This window comes from Perca flavescens, chromosome 6 (assembly GCF_004354835.1).
Source record: "Perca flavescens isolate YP-PL-M2 chromosome 6, PFLA_1.0, whole genome shotgun sequence".
NCBI lineage: Eukaryota > Metazoa > Chordata > Actinopteri > Perciformes > Percidae > Perca > Perca flavescens.
The window spans coordinates 26,324,737-26,344,498 of NC_041336.1; the positions used below are offsets into that span (position 1 = coordinate 26,324,737).

At 40.4% G+C, this 19,762-nt stretch overlaps 3 protein-coding genes across 10 annotated transcripts in view; 1 reads left to right on the forward strand and 2 right to left on the reverse strand.

Annotated features, from left to right (window-relative positions):
• Nucleotides 1–2,588: 2,588 nt before the first annotated feature.
• Nucleotides 2,589–6,076, reverse strand: si:cabz01093077.1 (C-C chemokine receptor type 2). Of its 3 annotated transcripts, XM_028580408.1 has the most exons (5): nt 5,983–6,076; nt 5,154–5,221; nt 3,818–3,975; nt 3,473–3,645; nt 2,589–3,345 (listed from the first exon to the last, which is right to left on the reverse strand). In XM_028580408.1, the coding sequence occupies exons 2-5, from the start codon at nt 5,195–5,197 to the stop codon at nt 2,641–2,643; spliced, it is 1,080 nt and encodes a 359-aa protein (XP_028436209.1). In that variant the 5' UTR covers nt 5,198–5,221; nt 5,983–6,076; the 3' UTR covers nt 2,589–2,640. The 3 variants fall into 3 exon arrangements, with proteins under 3 accessions (XP_028436209.1, XP_028436211.1, XP_028436210.1); XM_028580410.1 differs by lacking the exon at nt 5,154–5,221 and having other exon boundaries at nt 3,818–3,972; XM_028580409.1 differs by lacking the exon at nt 5,154–5,221.
• Nucleotides 6,077–7,616: 1,540 nt separating this feature from the next.
• Nucleotides 7,617–11,078, reverse strand: LOC114557108 (C-C chemokine receptor type 1). The gene is made up of 3 exons (XM_028580411.1): nt 10,959–11,078; nt 9,583–9,747; nt 7,617–9,458 (listed from the first exon to the last, which is right to left on the reverse strand). Exons 1-3 carry the CDS (start codon nt 10,963–10,965, stop codon nt 8,554–8,556), a joined length of 1,077 nt encoding a protein of 358 aa, XP_028436212.1. The 5' UTR covers nt 10,966–11,078; the 3' UTR covers nt 7,617–8,553.
• A 3,035-nt stretch (nt 11,079–14,113) lies between these two features.
• Nucleotides 14,114–19,762, forward strand: part of cobl (cordon-bleu WH2 repeat protein) — a 64,642-nt gene continuing 58,993 nt past the window's right edge. For 5 of the 6 annotated variants that reach the window (XM_028580260.1, XM_028580265.1, XM_028580264.1 and 2 more), the window contains exons 1-2: nt 14,114–14,205; nt 14,456–14,604. In XM_028580260.1, coding sequence (XP_028436061.1) covers nt 14,576–14,604 — 29 coding nt within the window. In that variant the 5' untranslated portion in view covers nt 14,114–14,205; nt 14,456–14,575. Of the gene's footprint in view, nt 14,206–14,236; nt 14,337–14,455; nt 14,605–19,762 lie in introns of those variants that run through there. The other variant, XM_028580261.1, reaches the window with a different exon arrangement.

Consider the following 19,762-nt stretch of genomic DNA (forward strand, 5'->3'; position numbering starts at 1 on the left):
TATGTACGAGAAATGACAATTGGTTTGCACACCACGGAAGACAAGGTGTAAGGCGTGCTAAATACACTTACCCCTACCCAAGCTTTAGGTGGGCTGGTGGGCTTGCATGTGTGTGACTGTGGATTATATAGAACCACAAGTCCACATATGAAAGCTTCAAAAGATGCATTATGACTCGGACCAGGCCTGTAGGCACACACAGATTGCAGCTTGCAGAGCTCTACGTGCATGTTTGTGCTTTTATGCATTGCATAAGTGATACCAACCATCACTGCGGTCTATCTAGTTCAGTGGTTCTCAACCTTTTTTGGGCCAGCACCCCCCTATCCATAATCCAGGTCCCTAACGCCCCCCATCAAATAAGATGTAGGCTAGTTGCCCCGAATATTAATGATTACGCCCTAATATAAGGCCTCTTATTGTTCTTACTATTGTTATCACAAATAATCAAAAAAGTCATATCATTGAATGACAAACAACACATTTATTAGGTATCATAAAGCCATGTGAATATAGAAATTATATTTACAGGTGTTTAAAAAAAAGAAACCATTTTACATTCAATTTAAATATAAGCCCATCAGATCGACTAGATATGTAAAATTCAAACTTTAATTAGGTATTACAAACACTAACAGTAGCCAATCAGAAACAGCTAGCAATTTAACATTCAAATCTATTTTTCATTCAGATCTAAATGTATAATCAACTTGTTCCAATGGAAAACAAGCTGGCACTTATCAAGGGGTAAAAGCAGAAGGATTTCCTTCCGAATGGAAATAAGTTTACAACCTTTGAAAGTTGGTGAGAGCCCTTTTTTGATGCTTAGAAGAGTATGTTTGGTATCGCCTGTCTTGCGAGTAAATAGCTGTAAAAACGTTTGGAGAAACGGAGTTTGTGGAACAGCTAAATGTTTGCCAAACAAAGCACAGTCGATGTATCTCGCTCGTCTTTTTTCTTTCTCTATTTCTCCATTAAATTAAGCTGTATTCAGGTACAGTAGGAAACGTTGTTTTATATAAAAGATCTGACAAAAAACTGTTACTGTGAAATATAAAGTACTTGTGCATTGGGGGGGTTAAAGAACACAACAGGACGTCGCACCACCCTGCGACGATTGCTTTTGTTTTTCTGAAGGCAGCTTCACGCTGAAGTACGGAGCTCATTTAAGACGATACTCTGACTTCCCGTTTCCATGAAAGCAGCACGGAGCTGCGCCAAACAAAGCTGACAGAAGCACAGAAGAGAAGAGCTATGATACACCGTCTCGTTCAGTCGCAGTGCTGTAAACTGGCTGGTTTTAATGTTGCAGTGCAGACCACTGTTTTTTTGCAAGTAGTTTAAAGTATAAACATGTATTGTTATTGTGAATCTTTGGTTTAAAGGTCCCATGACATTGTGCTCTTTGGATGCTTTTATTAGTGGTCCCCTAATACTGTATCTGAAATTCAGCCTTGGTGTAGAATTACAGCCACTAGAGCCAGTCCCACAATGAGCTTTCCTTAGTATGTGCCATTTCTGTGTCTGTTGCTATTGAGGAGGAGGGAGGTGAATGGGTGTGGCCTTGACCAACTGCCACTTTGCTCGTTTGAAAGCCATGATGTCTCTCTCTCTCATGGGTGGGCCAAATTCTCTGGGCGGGCAAAGCAGAGAAAGGGGAGGTAACCTTGCTCCTTATGACCTCAGGATCGGCCCATCTGAGCTTTCATTTTCTCAAAGGCAGAGCTGGATACCCAGGGCTCCGTTTACACCTATCACCATTTCTATATCACTGGGGGACCATAGGCAGGTTGGGGGAAGGCATAATAATGTTAAAAAACCTCAAAGTGAAATTTTCATGTCATGGGACCTTGAAACTGTCTTTCAAACAAACGCCCCCCCAAAGGCACCTCAACGCCCCCTTCCCCCCCCGTCATCTTCTGAACAACGCCTGGGGGGCGGTACCACCCCCGTTGAGAAACACTGATCTAGTTATATCAAAACAGCACAGCGTATTGGGAGCAAATTACTTTCTCTTTATAGGAAAAAGTTCTGACTAATATCTAAAGTGCAAATTGAGATGTGACATCACGTTTTCCAGATCTTAAAATGTTTATGTATTATTTTGATACCATACACCGGCTCCTTAGTCAAATATGTTTTTGTTATGACACAGGGACTCTGCTCTGCACACTTCTTCTCAAATATTTACAAGCTGCCAAGAATGACTGCGTCAAAAAGATTCATAGTGATGCAATGCTGTGTCAAGATGTCACATTTGTAAGATTACACACGCATGCCAGAATGGTTTAAACTTACCGATCAATGGCCTGAAACAGTTTTTCTCACTTACTATAAAAAAGAAAAAGGCAATCAAGTTTACTTTCTTTATTTTACAAAAACAATATTTTCACAGGTTTTGAATATACTTTGAATTACATGATTTTAAGTAATCTGTTCATAAGATTCTATAGACTAAACATTCTTTTGTTCAAACCAATCCATAGTACCATTTTACAGCTTTTAGAACACACACACACACACACACACACACACACACACACACACACACACACACACACACACACACACACACACACACACACACACACACACACACACTTACTTTGCCATCTTTGTAGCAAGATGTGTTTATCATTCTTAATAATCTGATTTCACAGGTGTGTTGGAAGTGTCTGTGGTGTCTCTTTGGCTGAAAGTCCCTCTGCTCTGGCAGAAGTACCTAGTCAGCACATAGCCCAGTTTCTTCCTAAACTTTTCCCCTGCGAGTGCATAGATGAGTGGATTTACACAGCAGTGAGACAGTGCAATGATCTCAGCAAAGCCTATGGCAGAGTGGATATATTTTGAAGCCTGGCAGTTGTTTAGGGTGTCCACGAACGGCTGCAGTGTCTGAAAGAAAACTGTGACGTTGTAGGGGACCCAGCACACCACAAACACACACACTATGATGAATATCAGCTTTACAGCTCTGTTCTTTTTGGAGTTCCTGGACCTTGACAGCACAAAAAGGATTTTCACATAGCAGAAAATCATGATAGGGAGACCCACGAAAAGGCCCACGGTGTTCTCGTTCAAGTTTCGCAGCATCTTCCAAAACTGCTGCCGGTCCTCTGGATACAGTGGCTGGCACTCGTAGCTGTTGTCATCTGCATCTACCAACTCCAAGGAGGCAAAGATCACCCCAGGGATTGCCATGACGACCGATATAGCCCATATGGTGATGCTGGCTATGATTCCATAGCAAAGTGTCCGGGCTCGCATAGCTGCAACAGCGTGGACGATGGCCAGGTAGCGGTCCACACTCATTAGGGTCACAAACAACGTCCCACTGTAGAAACCCAACTGTTCAGAGGAGCAGAGGGGGAAACAAAGTCAGAATCAGGCTTTTTCTTACATCAATGAGGTTTGGCTGACAAGACAAGGCAAGCAGACAGACCACAAATTATAAAGAAAAGATAAAAAGCCCCACCTGATAGACTCCTGTCATCAGTTTGCATGATGCAAGGTTCTGGGAATTGTAGGCCCAGAGGGGCAGTGATACGGCCAGTATGAGGTCTGACAGGGCGAGGTTGAGGAGGCATATGTCCGCCATAGTCTTCAGCTTTATGTACCGGAGGAGAACCCAGAGAACGGTGGCGTTGCCTGTGAAATCAATTCAAATAATTAGTTGTTACTTATTATTTCTGGTGACAAATTGTAGAACAGAACTGTTGCACATATCTTACTTTTGCTTGCATCAGTTTCAACTATATGCCTTGAATGCAAATGTGCATTAAAATGTATAAATAGAGCAATAAAAACTTTTTGAACATACCTAGCAGACTTAGGCAAAACAGTATGTAGTAAAGAACGGACAAGAGCGTGGATCCATTGGGCAACCCTGGACCGGGATCCTGATCGCAGGTGTCATTATAATCAAAGTCGTACATGTCCGAGTACATTAATGTCTCGTTCTCGGATATGTTCATACTGCTGTATAAAGAGGAACAGAACATGCAGAGATTACTTAACTTAATAACTTAATATCTAGAATCACCCAATAAAGACAAAAACCTTTGTGGTCCTTCATGTAAAGAGAGAATAGATGTAAACAATTAGTGTGACTAGATGGCATCATAATCTCAACAAAATAATTCAATGATTACTCTAATTAACATTAATAAAATCACAGTCAAGCTGCAAAAAATAAATCATATAAATGACATACAAGTTACAATAAGAATGATAATATTAAACTTCAAAGTTTCCAATGGGCTACAATTTAACCTTTTTTAACGTGTGTGTGTGTGTGTGTGTGTGTGTGTGTGTGTGTGTGTGTGTGTGTGTGTAAAAGTATGTTATTCCAGTTTATCGACCAACCTAAATGAAAAAATACTCATGTTGGTATTAAACCAAGGCAATCACAAGTCTACACTAGCTCAAGTCTGGTGGGCATTAGTTCCCCCAAAATGACTAAAGTGGCACAAGGGGCTCTTTTGTTTTAAACTTTATGTCAGGCATTGAGTTGATCTGTCCTTCCAAAGTAACAAGCCCAAGCTGTTGTTCAAACCTTACACAACTCTGATTTGTTCAGGAATATGTGGAATTTGCTGCAACAACTGAATTTCCCCGCTGGGGCTCAATAAAGGTGTATCTTATCTTATCTTATCTTAATTTTAACTTAGTGTTTCTCCCAGACCTTCAATCCATCAACAAATTAAACGTGAAAACAACACAAAACAAGAGAATCACCCAACAATCTCAAACTTCCTTTATCAGTTAATGCAGCTTTTCTCGCCAAAAAAACCCTAATACTGTGGTTCACTTTACTTAGGGCCTTTGCTCTCTCCACTCAGACTAATGTCTACCAAACATCATAGATAACTAACAGAGTGTTTGGCAGAAAACAGAGACTGAACAATTTCAACCAAGACCAAGCATTTGGGTGTGACGGCTTGAGAAACAACTTCCTTATGGGCATCTAGAGCAGGTATTCATCAAAATAAAATGAATTCAGCTTTTGCAATAGGAAGAGACACCTTGTTGTTTTTGAGGCAATTCCTGATCTTACTGGATTTCTCACTTAAGATTGACTTTAATGTCTTCTGATTCTAATGTGAAGCCAAAGTGGCTGAATCTTTCAAATATAAAATAAATGTACAACTACTTACGATTTCAACAAGATCTTTTGACTCCTGATTCTATTTTCTTCCATTCATGTGCTCCTCCACTCACAAATCTTCAAGAAATAGAAATAGCAGATGTTTTTTCCTCTTTATTCTGATAGATACAATGTCCTCCCATCATGATGACTGAATTCTATATGTTTCACACTGAACATTTTGTACAGATAAAAGCTTCAAAGTATTAAAAGAAAAAAAAAAATTCACATGTGAATGTTAGGGAATTTAGAAATGTTACTGGACTTTCCTGCCCTTTAAGTCCAACCTTTCACATTATCATCATTTAGTGAGTCATGTCTGAAAGGCTTCTGAAAACAAAGTTCAACTGCTAAGTTGAAACCTAAGAAACAATTTTCCAAATCTGAAAGAAAGCCATAGCAATAAGAAGAATGTTGGTGTTTACTAGAGCATGTGTTAACTTCCCATTATTGACTTTCTCCTTCTGAATGCAATAATGTCAGAGGTACTGTACAAGCAACATTATCAACAACCATCACCAGTCTAGATGTAGCATTAATACGCATCTGTCTATGAATATCACAAACTTCCTCCTACTCCAACCATAATCAAATTCATGTCATCTCTTTTAAACCACATCTCAAGCCTATTTCTTTCACTATCAACATATGCAGAACCACGTGCTTTGACACCCATGCCGACCCTCACTTCCTGTGGCTGACGTTTACACACACACACACACACACACACGTGCATACACAATCCTCAACTACCCACTGTGTTTATAAGTGTAGGAGGTGAGAGAGGTGAAGAAGGTCTAGTAAATAGCAGCTAAACATTTAAAAAATGTTGTGCTTACCGTAATGTCTGCCCAAATCACTGCTCTTGAGTTTGTGTGCTCTTTTGCTGTGCATCAAGCTTACATATCATCCTGTCAACGTGCATTGCTCGCTTTTTGTGTCAAATCCTGCTGCAGAGCTCGTTTCTGGTAAGGAGAACTCTTGGTTTTGTTGTTTCCTCCGCATCGTGTTAAAACTGCACAGAGGTGTCATTGTGGTTTTCCGAGAATTGTATGTTAATATGTGGCAAGAAAAGAGTAGGGGGAAAATTCTAATGAGGAGCTTTTCTCTGCTTCTTTGTTCTTCTCATACAAACTTTTTAGCAGTTTTTTTAAATTTAAATTTCAAAATTGTGTACTTTAAATTTAAAATAGAATCTTTAAATTAATTATTTATTTAACTAAATACACAAGAATGGATCAACTGTTTTTTTCGATTGTTAAACGACAGGAGGCAAAGCTGGAGCCACATGTGCAAAAACTCTAACCACAGTCTGCACAGCAGCAGTTCATGTGGACCGAACTCTAGTTTGTTTTTCATTGCTTGAACACAGTTTACAAAAGTCTACACACCTATCTCATGGCTTTAACCACAACCCCCACAACCTGCACAACACTGTGGATTTACAGTAACACATTGCTGTCAAAATTGTTAACCACACATGCCCTCTCTTGACATGCACCTGGGGAAAAACCTTCTGAAATGCCTGATCCATCCCTGGCAGTCCTTTTGGACTTGTGTCCCCACATCCACATAGCTATCACTAGCGACATTTGGTCATGTGGGTAGTGATCAAACACTTTCCTCCTCCAAGCAGAGAAAACCTGATCTATTGGTTTGAGGAGGGGGGAATATGGAGGCAGTTACCACACCATATAACTGATGTGCTGCAAATCACTCTGTAACACCTGCAGAGTGGTGAAAAGCCACATTATCACCAAAACCTAGGGGGTTCTTACTGGTTTCCCCTGTTCTGCCGGCACTAGCTCAGCGTAAAGCTGTTGTATGGACCAATAAGGGGTGTGTTGAGAAGCAAACCATCATTGGCCCTTGCGGCACACATTGTGATATCCCCCCCCTCCACACACACACACACACACACACACACACACACACCCCCCTCCCCAGGTGCATAGCAAGAGAGGACATCCAATGTGATGTTGATAAAACTTGATGGCGTGATGCTGGAGAGAGGCAGCATTAGTCCCCCAATCCTTGTTACTATTATGTACCTTGAGTTTGTAACTTTTTTATTTTTTATTTTTGTGTTAAAATATATATCTATTGAAGCAAACTTCTGATTTTCATTCCGTCTTGTTTACCTAAAAAAACTTGTGTTATAAAATAAAGAAAATCTTGTGAAAGAATTTTACTCTTAAAATATTGATTTGCTTAAATCACTCAAATTATTTAAATTGTAAAGATTAAAGGTTTCTAATTTCTGTATTCTCAGTGTGTTCTGAGTGACAGTGTGTGTTGTCCCGATGAGGATTGTTCTGAGTGTGTCGCTGCACTGAGTCACTGAGTCACTGAGTTTTGAGATGGGTGAGAGTGGTGTTGTTTGGAATGAGTAGCAGGTGATGTTTAGCTCAGGGGGCTGCTGTAAGTAATGGTGTATGACTTTAATCTCAAATGAGCACAATATAACATTATCATTGTTTGGTACTCTTCTTGGATATGAGAAGAGATGTAAAACTTTAATAACCTTCACTGGCAAACTAAATCACTACAGCCAATCATAACATGAACAAAAAAGCTTAAAGGGCATTAAGCGTAAATCTGACATGTGAATACATGTACTGTATTTTCTGCAAATAACATCTGAAATGGCAGTAAAATAACCAAGACAAAAGAACGTATTACTGTAAACATTAGATGCATCTTTGCAAAATACTGTATTGAGAAAATATAAAAAATTACAGCTGTGTATGACGAGCCAAACTTTGTTCCACATCAACAGATTTAAATCCATCATAAATGATGACGTTTGAATGTGTGAAAGGTGCTACATAACACTGTTATTTTCACTTTGTGGCTTTGATTCATCATCAAAAATTTGAATGAAAAACTTTTTCCACAAGGAATGTGAAAACAAAATAATTCCATGTTGTAAAAGACTACATTGTGTCTCTAGAAATGGTATACCATATATCATATCAAAAGCTATTGTTTTCCCATACCGTATGAATGTTTTTCTTTATCTCGCAGGCTCATCAACTAAAGTGTGAACGTTTTAAGCACATCTGGTACAGATAAACAAACTTTGTGGTTACAAGCTGTCACAAACAAGAGGCTCATGGTTTCAGTCAATGTTCAGCAGGAAAAGGAGGCACACTGCATAGCTTTTGTAAAATAAAATCAAAAAGGTCTAAAGATAATATGTACAGGGACAGGCACTTTAAGACAATGCTGATGAATAACGATGTCACAGGTGGAAACTGGAAGTGACAAAACAAATCACGCAACATATATAAGGATAACATGCGCGGCAGTAGTAGCCTTAATAACAAGGCTACCCGGATCAAAGATGTCAACTCTGCAGGTGATCTCCATAAAGCATAATATATACAACATAATCTGCCCTCCACCTCCTACATGATGGGATTGGAGGTGACATCAGAGGACCTGGACACGTTTGAGCTTTTTCTGTATGAGCTATCTAACAGATCTCTGTTGGAGGGAAGGAGAATCCAAGGCACACATTTCTTCAAAAGCTGCAAGGCTCGTTTCATGAACTTTTGTCCCACAAAGGCGTATATGATGGGGTTCAGGCAGCAGTGGGTGTAAGCAAAGGTCTCAGTCACTGTTACTGACAGCCCTAAATTTGATTCCATGTTGCAATCGCTTGGCAATACACCTTCAGATTTCAGAAATACCAAGAAAATGGAAATGTTATATGGGGCCCAGAATATGAAAAAGGCAATCACTATAGAGACGATCAGCTTGACGACGCGGTACTTCTTTGCACTCCTCATTTTCACCAGTATGGGGATGATCCTGGAGTAGCAAACTATCATCACCAGCAAGGGAATCATGAGACCCAATACATTAATTGTCAAGGTGTGATAACTCCTCCAGGCGTCGTTTGGGACATGGCTACAAGTCGGCCTTTGAGAATCATTTGTCACCTTTGTGAAGATAATAACCGGTAGAGAGACACACAAGCTCAGCAACCAGACGGACACGGTCATAACGATGCCTAACCTCACAGTACGATACCGGGCCATCTTTTGAGTGTGCATGATGACCACGTAGCGGTCCAGCGTCATGACAACCATGAAGAAGATGCTGCTGAAGAACCCAGTGTTATGGGAGCCAGAGGTGAAACGGCACATAAAGTCTCCAAAAGTCCATTGACGGACCACAGAGTAGTGAGAGTAGAAAGGCAGCGTGAGGACAAAGAGGAGGTCGGAGAGAGCCAGGTTGAAGAGGCAGATGTCTGTCAAGTTGGTCTGGTTGCGATGCTTCACCAGGACACACACCACTAGGACATTGCCTTGAGAGATGGAGGAAATGACATGTTAAATATGTAATATTACTGAGCATCATATGTAAAGTAATGGTCTCCTTTAGCCTACTGACTCTCTCTCACACACACATACACACACACACACACATACCTAGGAAGCCGAGGATGAAAACCAAGCTGTAGAGAGTGGGCAGAAACACCTTGCCAAAATCCATCAAACCAGCGTTGCTGCAAGGAGCATAGTCCGACATTTCATTATAATATGATGAATAATCTATAGAATATTCTGTAGGTGTGGTTCCATTTTCTCCATCATCTGTGGACAGAAAATATTTATTTCAACATTTACAGCATCTAACCTTATTTTAGATGTAATTCCTGCACATTAGGAAATACTATAGCCTACTGTACATTAAAAGGACCAGGTTGCACGTAAAGACATGCCGTTAGTGGCGGTAAATGGAATTGAGTTTTTTGGTGTGCCCAGCACTGAAAAATGTCATTAACAATTTTTAACTTGTCTGCATCCTCTCAACAATTTTCATAGGGATTTATTTTTTTTTTGTCAGGAAGTAGTTCCAATAAAAGCTGTTCACAGTGGGGTCCGTGATAATTCACTGGGGCCACTGTTTAGTTACTGCTAATTGTCGTTTTAAAATGCTGTGAGCACCACAAACTAAATTCCATTTAACTCTACTGTGCTGGTGTAAAGGCAGAAATCTTACAGATGGATATCTCAAAACCATATGAGTTGCATGAATTGACCTGCCTGCAAATAAAACCAAAACTATCTGCACAGATAGAAAGTACGATCATTTGTCATTTGGGTGAATAAACCATCAAAGTCAATTGATAATGGAGGTTAGTATGCCCCCTGCTGGTCTTCACACCTCATGCACTCCCTTGTTGGAAATATTTATCAAGATGATGTATTAATCTACAAGGGGTGGACAAAATAATATAAACACTGTGTGAAAAAGAACTTAAATTCACAAAACACTGGTGTCCAGTTGCTCATATGAGGTTGCATGATCATCATCATCATCTTAGTTGTGTTCCCCATATACAATTATTTTAGATATTAGATATTTTTGATATTTTTAAGTTTTGAAATGGTAATCAAGTTACTTAAGATTTTATATACTGTGAACTGTTGTTATTCTGTCTACTTTAGCCAATAAGTGTTTGACGAATACAAATAGTATAAAGATCAATTTTTAAAGACACTTTGATAACTTCCCAATATTTTATATTTCTTAGTTTTTACAGGCAATTTCAACATAATAAAATAAAAAAAAATAATCTCAGGACTGTTTACTAAAAATCCAAATGGGAACCTAAAGAAATTATGAAGCTGCATTACAGCGTTCACATTTAAGTGGAAAAAAAAAAACAACATAAAACTGACAGCAATGTATTACAGCATACAGCATTACAAATGATCCTGAACAAATATTTCTTCAACAAGTCAATAATACATTAACTACACATTATGCAAAACATGTACATTTGTTAAATTGCATTCACCTGACATGGTGATAGGTGTCTTAGAGATGCCTTTTTCTCTCAGGTAGTCTGTGGCTGCACTTCAGGGCTTTTTAATTCTCTGTCCGGATCTTTATGAATGCAGTGTCCTCAAATGTACAGTGATGAACTAACTGAACTAACTGAACTAAAAGTCAGCAGTCCCCTATTAATAAGCAGCACAGAAACAGAAGTGCCGCTTTCATTTCCTGTAAGTCCCTAAGTGTGAAAAGATCCTTATCAAGGGTACACAGTTCACAATACATGCTTTATCTTCACACAGACAAAATACCACACTGGCAACTAAAAAAAGTACTCAAAATACTCATGTGGCCCCAAGCATGTCAGACTTTCACATCAAATATTTTTTTCTTAAGGGTTCAAATATTTTTGACTACATGAAATAGTAGTCTAAAAAAAGTGAAAAGTTGGAGTAGTCCTTTTTGAAGAAATGTAGCCTACGCGTCAATGGATTTACCAACTAATTATAGTCAGAAGTATGGCTCTTTTTACCGCTTTGTAATGTAGTCATCTTTAATTCAATCAGAGCAATAATAATTAAGATTTAGTCATAGTTCAGTATACAATAATAAAAGCACCTGGCCATTAATCAGGGAGTGATTGCATGTTCCAGTTAATTTAAGTGACAGGGCTACCCTTTCTTGATGATGTGTGACTGTGTCCTGTTTTGGGCTACATATTGCAATTTGATCTTGGTTTTTTTTGTTGAGAGACACTCTTCTTCTTTGTCTTCTTCTTTTTGTTATTATTATCATTATAGTAATGCTTTGTCTCCGCTGACTATCCAATATCCAACCCCATGTAGGGCACCCTGGCAGATTGAAGTAAGGTCGTGGAGTGGTCTATGAGCGACCTCTTGTGGTGGAGAATCATACCTTAGTTGTGCAGGGAGGTGTTATGTTGCATGGGCAAGATAGCACAAAGCATGCCGGGAGAAACCTGCCGGGAGAATGATTTGAATTCTCCTTTTTCTTTTTTTTTGGATTTGAATTCTCATCATTGAATTACAATGAGATATTATGCATAGGCCTAGAAGTTTTTTCAAATTACCACTCAAACTTATAGTTATAAACATCCCGACGTGCAACAACCACCACCAATAATAATAATAATAATAATAATAATAATAATAATAATAATAATAATAATAATAATAATAATTAATAATTAACAACAACAATGTCTCTTAACTTAGACATATTTAACTATTTTTTTCAGCTCTGAAGCATATCTCTGTATATTCATGCCGTCGCTTCCCAGCTGGCGCTTGATTGACGTGAGTAATGCTGACGAAGGCGGGCTAGAGAGCTGCGTCAAGGTAGACAAACGCAGCTGCAAAAAGACCGGAAATCATGTAGCATTTCTTTCTAAATAAAAGATTGGACGCTCTCAGGAGGCGTGGCCCTTGTCTATCTATCTATAAATTGCAGGAACGTCTGTCTGTCAGTGTGTGTGTGTGTGTGTGTGTGTGTGTGTGTGTGTGTGTGTGTGTGTGTGTGTGTGTGTGTGTGTGTGTGTGTGTGTGTGTGTGTGTGTGTGTTATGCGCATATCTCTCGAACCGTTAGTCTGATGGATTTCAAACTTGACGGGCGTCTTGCTACGGGCCCGAGTAAGTGCAGTGCCAAGTTTGATGTTGTTTGGATTAGAAATGCAAAATATATCGTAAAAGAAGTACACATTGGCTTTTGCCAAGGACCAGAGACAAAGAGCAGCGGAGCTTTGGCAGCTAAAATCTGGCATACACCTCAGACCCACAACAATTTGCAAAGTTGCACTACTTTGGACTGTCTTTGACTTTGAATAAACAAACGACAATTCCTGAATTTAAGGACGTTTCAGAATCCCACACATGTAAAGCACAGCCAGCTACAGACAAGTTGCAGCGAGATGTATCTGTACGTGTCCATGTTTGGGGGGAAGGTAACCTGCACATCACACGCAGACGCCACATGCAGAATGCTTTACAACAGCAGGGGGCACTCTTTTCCTGCTATTGTATTAAATTGGTGTGAGCTGGCAGAACATAACATAATCTCGGAGATTATTCCTTCAGAGCGCTGTGCAATGCGAGAAAATCTCAGTGTTGAACCAGGCAGACACAGCAGTTTTCATCAGACTCAACCTGGGTCGGGTTAGTTAAGTCTACTGCTAACTTAACATTACTGTCGCTAAAATACCCAGTTTTGCCAATTTAGCGACTTTTCAGACCCCCTTAGCGACAAGGTATTTCTCTCCTGTAACTGCCAAAACAGTCTTCTGTTCTGTGACTGAGGAGAGAGGAGCAGCCACTCCCCTCTCTCCTCATGTGCAGCAGCACTGCGCACAGTGCACAGGCAGTTAGAAGGGGAGGGGGGACAGGGTGTGTGGGGGCCGGTGTAGGTAGAAGAGACAGCAGGACGCGACGGGAGAAAGACGCCGCTGAGCTGGCCTGGCCCTGGGCAAGCCAGCCTTCTTTGAGAATTCTTTATCGATCTTTTTCCCTCTCTTTGTAGAATTTCGGTTTTTTTTACTTTAAAGATAGGCTACCTAAGTAATAATTATAAGGTAAAATAAAGTCCTGTATTGAATTTGTGATTATTTGGCTAAAGAGTTCTATTTCTTTCTTTTACTTTGCTGACACAACCACTAAGCTTTATACAAATGATTGCGTAATGACGTCACAAACATGCAAATGGGCGTATGACGTCATCTAGCGACTTTTAGCGACTTTTGGAGCTGGTGCTAGCGACTTTCATTGGAAAAGAGTTGGCAACACTGAAAATACCCCCGCGAATCAAATCCATACTTCACTGTTAACTGTCAAGCCACTAAACCTGTATGGAAATGTAGGCTATACAGTGACTACAGTGGAGTTGCATATTAAGTGGTTTGGGGTCCTTCCGTAAGTAATTTTGAGGTACAATTCTCTTAATTCATCCATGGTACAATTTGGTTTCGAAAGAATTCTACAAGCAGCAATACCATAGGCCAAGCAATCTCCCATTCAACAGGCACATTTTCAACGGGCTCATGCACTAGTTACTATAAACTAGGGGGGTCCTCGTTAAATGAGATTTAGTTTACGATCTCTTATTTTGAAACGCCATACCGGATGTTTAATTTGCTAATTCAGTTGTCTTGACAATGCTCGAGGGAAAATCAGCCGGGGAGACTACGAAAATTATATCAAGTGGATTTGACAAGTAACTCAGTCCATGATAATAAGGCAAAGCGGCCGTTTTGACTAAAGTAAGTTGGACTTAGCTAAAATACTGAACATGTATCCATTTTTGTGTCGTAGTTAGCATTGACTTTGCGGTATTTGTGCTTCAGGTCACACTGGACTGTCATCACTGCGCACTGTGTCACTTGCTGGACCTGTAATAGAAAATACAAAGTTGTTCTTTTCTAACCAAAATACAAACTGTTTGAATGGTTGAGATGTGTTAGGAAACCCCACGACAGCAAATTAATTTAAATGTAATCTGCTAACTCGCAGGTGATAGCTCAATGGATATCCACCGAGTTTAAGACCAACAGCGGTTTGGAAGCCCAGCTCGAGTGCCGCCGCCGCCACCGCCACCTATATCATCCGAAGTTGGATATTGTAATCACTGCAATGCCTGAGTCCTCAAAACCGCCTTTAGGGTAAGTCCTTCAGAAATAAGTTGCCTAATGAAATGACTTTAGACGTTTAAATTCTTCATCTGACGGTTTGCGTAATTTAACGAACTTTCTAGATAATTAATCTAATTTAAGCTCGGAACAAAAAACTAACGGGCTTGACCAAATTTAACGGTGCATTAGCTAGCTAGTCCTTGGCATTAATCATGCAGTTTATCGCGTCAGTCCAAAAAACAGTATCACTAGTCTGGGGTTCTCGTGACATACATGCTATTTTACAAAATAATATTTCTAGGAAACGTATACTTATAGCCTGTACGCTTATTCCTGAGTTACTATAACTGTTTTTCTTGATAACAGTAATTTCAGTGCTCAATAAAGGTGGAATTATTTGAGTTGCAGCCCCATGACCAACACTTAAAAAGCATTTGGAGCTAGTCAGTGTTCTGACAACACCGAGAGTGTTCTAGCAGCCAGACCAACCTGCTGTGTTTACTGTAGCTACTGTGTCTCTCTGCGACTCACAGACAAAAAAAGTATGAACAGCTTCGGAGCGAAGCCCACAGTGTTGGTTGCTAGTGGAGAGAAACTGGCATGGCTTGTTGCTGGTGGTGGAACAACAACAGTAACTGCAGGTGCTGTTTACCTTGTGCTTTTAATTGTGTTGTTTGGGGTGTGGCTGGAGCTTGTGTCTCTGGTCTAGTGTTGAGAACAATGTCTATACAGTGTAGCCTACATTCATTGCAGTTTTATGTCTGAGGTAAACAGCTCCTGGCCTTTCAGATGTCATTTATGATACATAGATGTAAGCTTTAAAAAAATAAAAAAATCTTAAATCGCAGCTCCAAAACTGCTTTTGATTAAAAGGGCTACAAAAATAATTGGCCAGCTCTTCTAGATCTTCGAGGAGGCGGTGAGGAGACAGGGTCTTAAAATCCCCCACGACCCATATCACGTCTTGAATAGTGAGTATGAGCTGATATGCTGTCAGGCAGGAGTTACAGGTTACCAAACTGCAAGGTGAACAGATATAAATTGTCGTGTGTGCTGCTTTCAGTCAAATTACTGAATAATAAGAGATAAGATGTGTGTGTGCTGAGTTGTAGCATAGGTAACATTTGTGGTACTCACCATTATGGCTGTACGATGTGCAATGATCTGGTAGGGCATTGGTGCAATATTTTTTAATATTTGATACGGCATTGTGCATTTGGGCATTGTGCAATACATAAGTTATTGATCACAGCATGATTTAATGGGAAATGTGCAATCTGGGTAGAATTAAGTGCAATATGGGGGGATGTGCTGTGGGTTCTTTCACTTTCTTCTATGAGTGTGAGGGAAGGTAGGGGGGTATTGTATGAGGTTTATCCAATGTTTATTGAACGCATTTGGATGAGATAATGTATGCTTATGTTTTATGCATGTTTACTGTATGTTTATTGTGTGTTTACGTGCGATGCGTCGCCATTTTTGTTCTCTCGACTGCCCAAAACAAATTTCTCCTATAGGAGACAATAAAGGCTTATCTTAAATGAAGTGTGCCTAATACAGTCAATGCCTGATTTGTGCAAGTTTTTTATGAAATAGGAGTAAACTTGTGTTAACTTATCTGGTAATTCTTAAGAATGTCTCATAGATAGAATTGTAAGAGATAAAAGACGGCACTATAGCCTTCTGTGACCTCAATCTTTAACAATTTGTTATTACTATGGACATAGTTGAACTTATTTTCCAAACAATTTTAACTGGTTTGTCTGTAACTTTTAACAGCAAGTTCGAGTTTTGATGTTTATGTGTTGTGAGTAACTCACTGACCACTCATGATCCTGCCTTAGCATAATTATGAGCTACATGGGTGCTACGTACACTATGTGTGCTATACTGTAGAACCAAATGTTGCTGACTTCATCACTTCATAAAACAGCCTTGTAATAATGGTTTAAAGATGGGATTTCTGTGTGTCCTGTTGACATTTTAAAGTACGCACACCTTTTTTATTTATCATGAATTAACTCTTCTGGACCCTCCTAACTACTCCATCTATACTGTAGGTGTGTGGTGAGAAGGCTCAACAGCAGTGCAGCGCAGACATACAGCAAAACATGGGTGTTCTTTAGTGGCAACACGAGTAGGGTGTGATCCTGTTAGAAAGAGTGTTGATGAGTTGAATTAAGGATCGGTCTATTTCTCCTCTGATCCTTCAAGTAAAGGTCACTTTAACCAGATACTCTTAAAAACAGTGATTACGGACACTCAAGAGCTTTTTGGCCAAATTACAAAGCAGACTGGTCACAGGGAGTCAGCTGGCAGTGGACCCAAAATGCCTTTTATATCCGGTCAGCGTGTGACATTTCTGTCCATATAAATTACCATGACAACTCCCTTTGTGTTGTGATCTCTCTTTCGTCATTACACAGGGAGTAGCTACTTTACTACATAGCCCGGTCCCAAAGAAACGCAGCTCATAAAAACTACATGAACACACTCTAGCTCATACACACACACACACACACACACACACACACACACACACACACACACACACACACACACACACACACACACACAGCATGGCCACTAAGCAGACAAATGAGTTAGAAAGGGACAGCTCTTTTGAGGGAAGTGAAATCCATTTGTACCTGGCCATTGAAATCTGAGCAGCGCGTGCGAGAATGTGTGCCAGGGTTTAGGAAGCGTGTGTGTGTTCTTCAGGAGTGGTGGAAAGGTAGCCTACGTCGTAGTTCTGAGCTTTATAAACCTGTTGTTAAAGGTCCCATGGCCTGGACATTTCACTTTATGAGGTTTTTTAACATTAATATGTGTTCCCCCAGCCTGCCTATGGTCCCCCAGTGGCTAGAAATGGTGATAGGTGTAAACCGAACCCTGGGTATCCTGCTCTGCCTTTGAGAAAATGAAAGCTCAGATGGGCTGATCTGGAATCTGCTCCTTATGAGGTCATAAGGACCTCATAAGGATTTCTCTGCTTTTGCCCGCCCAAAGAATTTGGCCCACCCATGAGAGAGAGACATCATGGCTTTCAAACGAGCAAAGTGGCAGTTGGTCAAGGCCACACCCCCACTCCTCCTGCTCAATAGCTACAGACACAGAAATGGCACATACTAAGGAAAGCTCATTGTGGGACTGGCTGTAGTGGCTGTAATTCTGCACCAAGGCTGAATTTCAAGAGACTTCAGATACAATATTAGGGGACCACTAAGGTCTATATAAAAGCATCCAAAGAGCACAATGTCATGGGACCTTTTAAGCATGGAAAACAAAAGGCAACTTCCACCCCTCCCAGGGACTAAATGAGTACTGATTTCTCACAGCGCACTGAGATCAAGATTATCCAAAATCTGGCCCAAGATCCAGCAGCTTGCTTCCACACCTGAGGCAAAATGAATTTCATTAAAAACACTTTTAAAGGCGCTGAAACACCAACCCGATTATCGGCCGTCGGACGGTCTGGCGAGGTCGGTGACTCGAGTCTGTTCGGTGTTTTCCGTGCCGTCGTCAGTCGGAGGAGCCGTCGACGTTCATTTTGGCCGATTTGACACGTTGAATCAGCCGGTTGGCAGTCGGACTCAATGACCAATCTGATTGGTGGAGTGCTAGCCCTTGACTAGCGAATCGGTGCACGAGAAAACCGGAGCTGACAATGCCAGTGTCTTCTTATTACTAGCCATCGTATTTTCTTCCGTTCAGCAAGTAATGGCAACAACGATCCTTCTTGACTACTATCAACACGACAGTGTACTCTGTGTTTACGAGGTCTAGAGAGTTGTTCCGTCATATCCGGTTTTCCTTTTTTGGGGCGACGATACAGATTAGAGATGTTCCGATACCGATACCAGTATCGGTATCGGCTCCGATACTGCCTAAAACGCTGGTATCGGTATCGGGAAGTACTGGAGTTTATGCACTGATCCGATACCACGTAATAAAGCCCTGAAAAAAATCTACGTTAAATTAGTTTTTTTATGTTCTTTTTCCGTTATAACTGACTGTCAAACTGGAGAATAAAAGAAAGTTCTGGGGCATTCATTGTTTGTGTTTGTTCATGTTTCACAAAGAGTTTAACCTGAGCCAGACCGACAACAAAGCTAGAAATCATATCACATCCATACAGGGATAGTAGTATACAGCTGTTAAAACATAATGAAATATATGACACTCTGGTATCGGATCGGTACTCGGTATCGGCCAATACGCAAGTTCAGGTATCGGAATCGGTATTGGAATCGGTATCGGGAAGCAAAAAAGTGGTATCGGGCCATCTCTAATACAGATTAGCGGCGCCTGCTGTTATGGAGACGTATTACGTCTCGCGCACGCACAGAACATACGCTCAAATCGGCGTAGCTTCGTTGTGTCCCGAGTTCCACTTTTTTTGACCTCGAGGAGCCGACTGATCAGTCCGACTGCCTTTTCTGCCGACGGTCAGCCGTAGGTTGGTGTGTCAGAGCCTTGACACTTTACTAGAACTCCTTTTTTTAATACAGTATATTATTTGCGGCACATGAAAAGCATCTAACTTGAACCTGCTCCTCATTAAATGTTTGGTCTGAGTTGGAGCATATTGTATGGTAGTTGCATTTAGACTAGTGTAGTTATAGTCCTCTCTAAAGTCTGCACCATACACAAAAGTCTTAATTAGCACACTGGCGTTTTCCTCTACCTACACGTCTGGGCCTGGTGTTCATGTGTGTGTCTCCCTATATGCTTGTTTGTGTGTTGAGTGAATTTTAATCGAGAAGCCTCTGATTAATGTGGTTTTGGTACATGCTCTTAATTATCCACTCCCACAGAAGTAATAAGGAAGCAACAACAAAAAACAATAAGTGGAGGAACAATTAAGAGGGAACTGAACTGCTCCAATAAACTCTAAATTCACAGCATCCCTCACTTGTGTTTTTTACTGTATCTTTAAAGTGTTTTACTAAGCCTAATTCAGAACTTTTCGGTCTTTTCTGGAGACACAATCATGTGTGACGTCAGAACCTTGGTTCAGTCCCCAGCGATGATTAGTCACCCACACCCTGAAGTACAAAGAATAGAAAAATAAAAAACGTCCGGATTTGTGCTGCCATCTGCCTCACTGTTCGGTCACACATTTTAGTTTAAATGCATCTGTTGCTTGTGTTCACCTCCCACAGGAAGACCAGGCTTGCCGATTTTA

Coding starts and splice junctions, on each gene's coding strand:
- si:cabz01093077.1 (XM_028580408.1), bottom strand. CDS start 5,197: ATGGAAGAAAATAGAATCAGGAGTCAAAAGATCTTGTTGAAATC. Junction 3,976..5,153: donor CAAAAGATCTTGTTGAAATC/GTAAGTAGTTGT, acceptor CTCTTTATACAG/CAGTATGAACATATCCGAGA. Junction 3,346..3,472: donor TGATGACAGGAGTCTATCAG/GTGGGGCTTTTT, acceptor TCCTCTGAACAG/TTGGGTTTCTACAGTGGGAC.
- LOC114557108 (XM_028580411.1), bottom strand. Junction 9,459..9,582: donor TTTCATCCTCGGCTTCCTAG/GTATGTGTGTGT, acceptor CCATCTCTCAAG/GCAATGTCCTAGTGGTGTGT.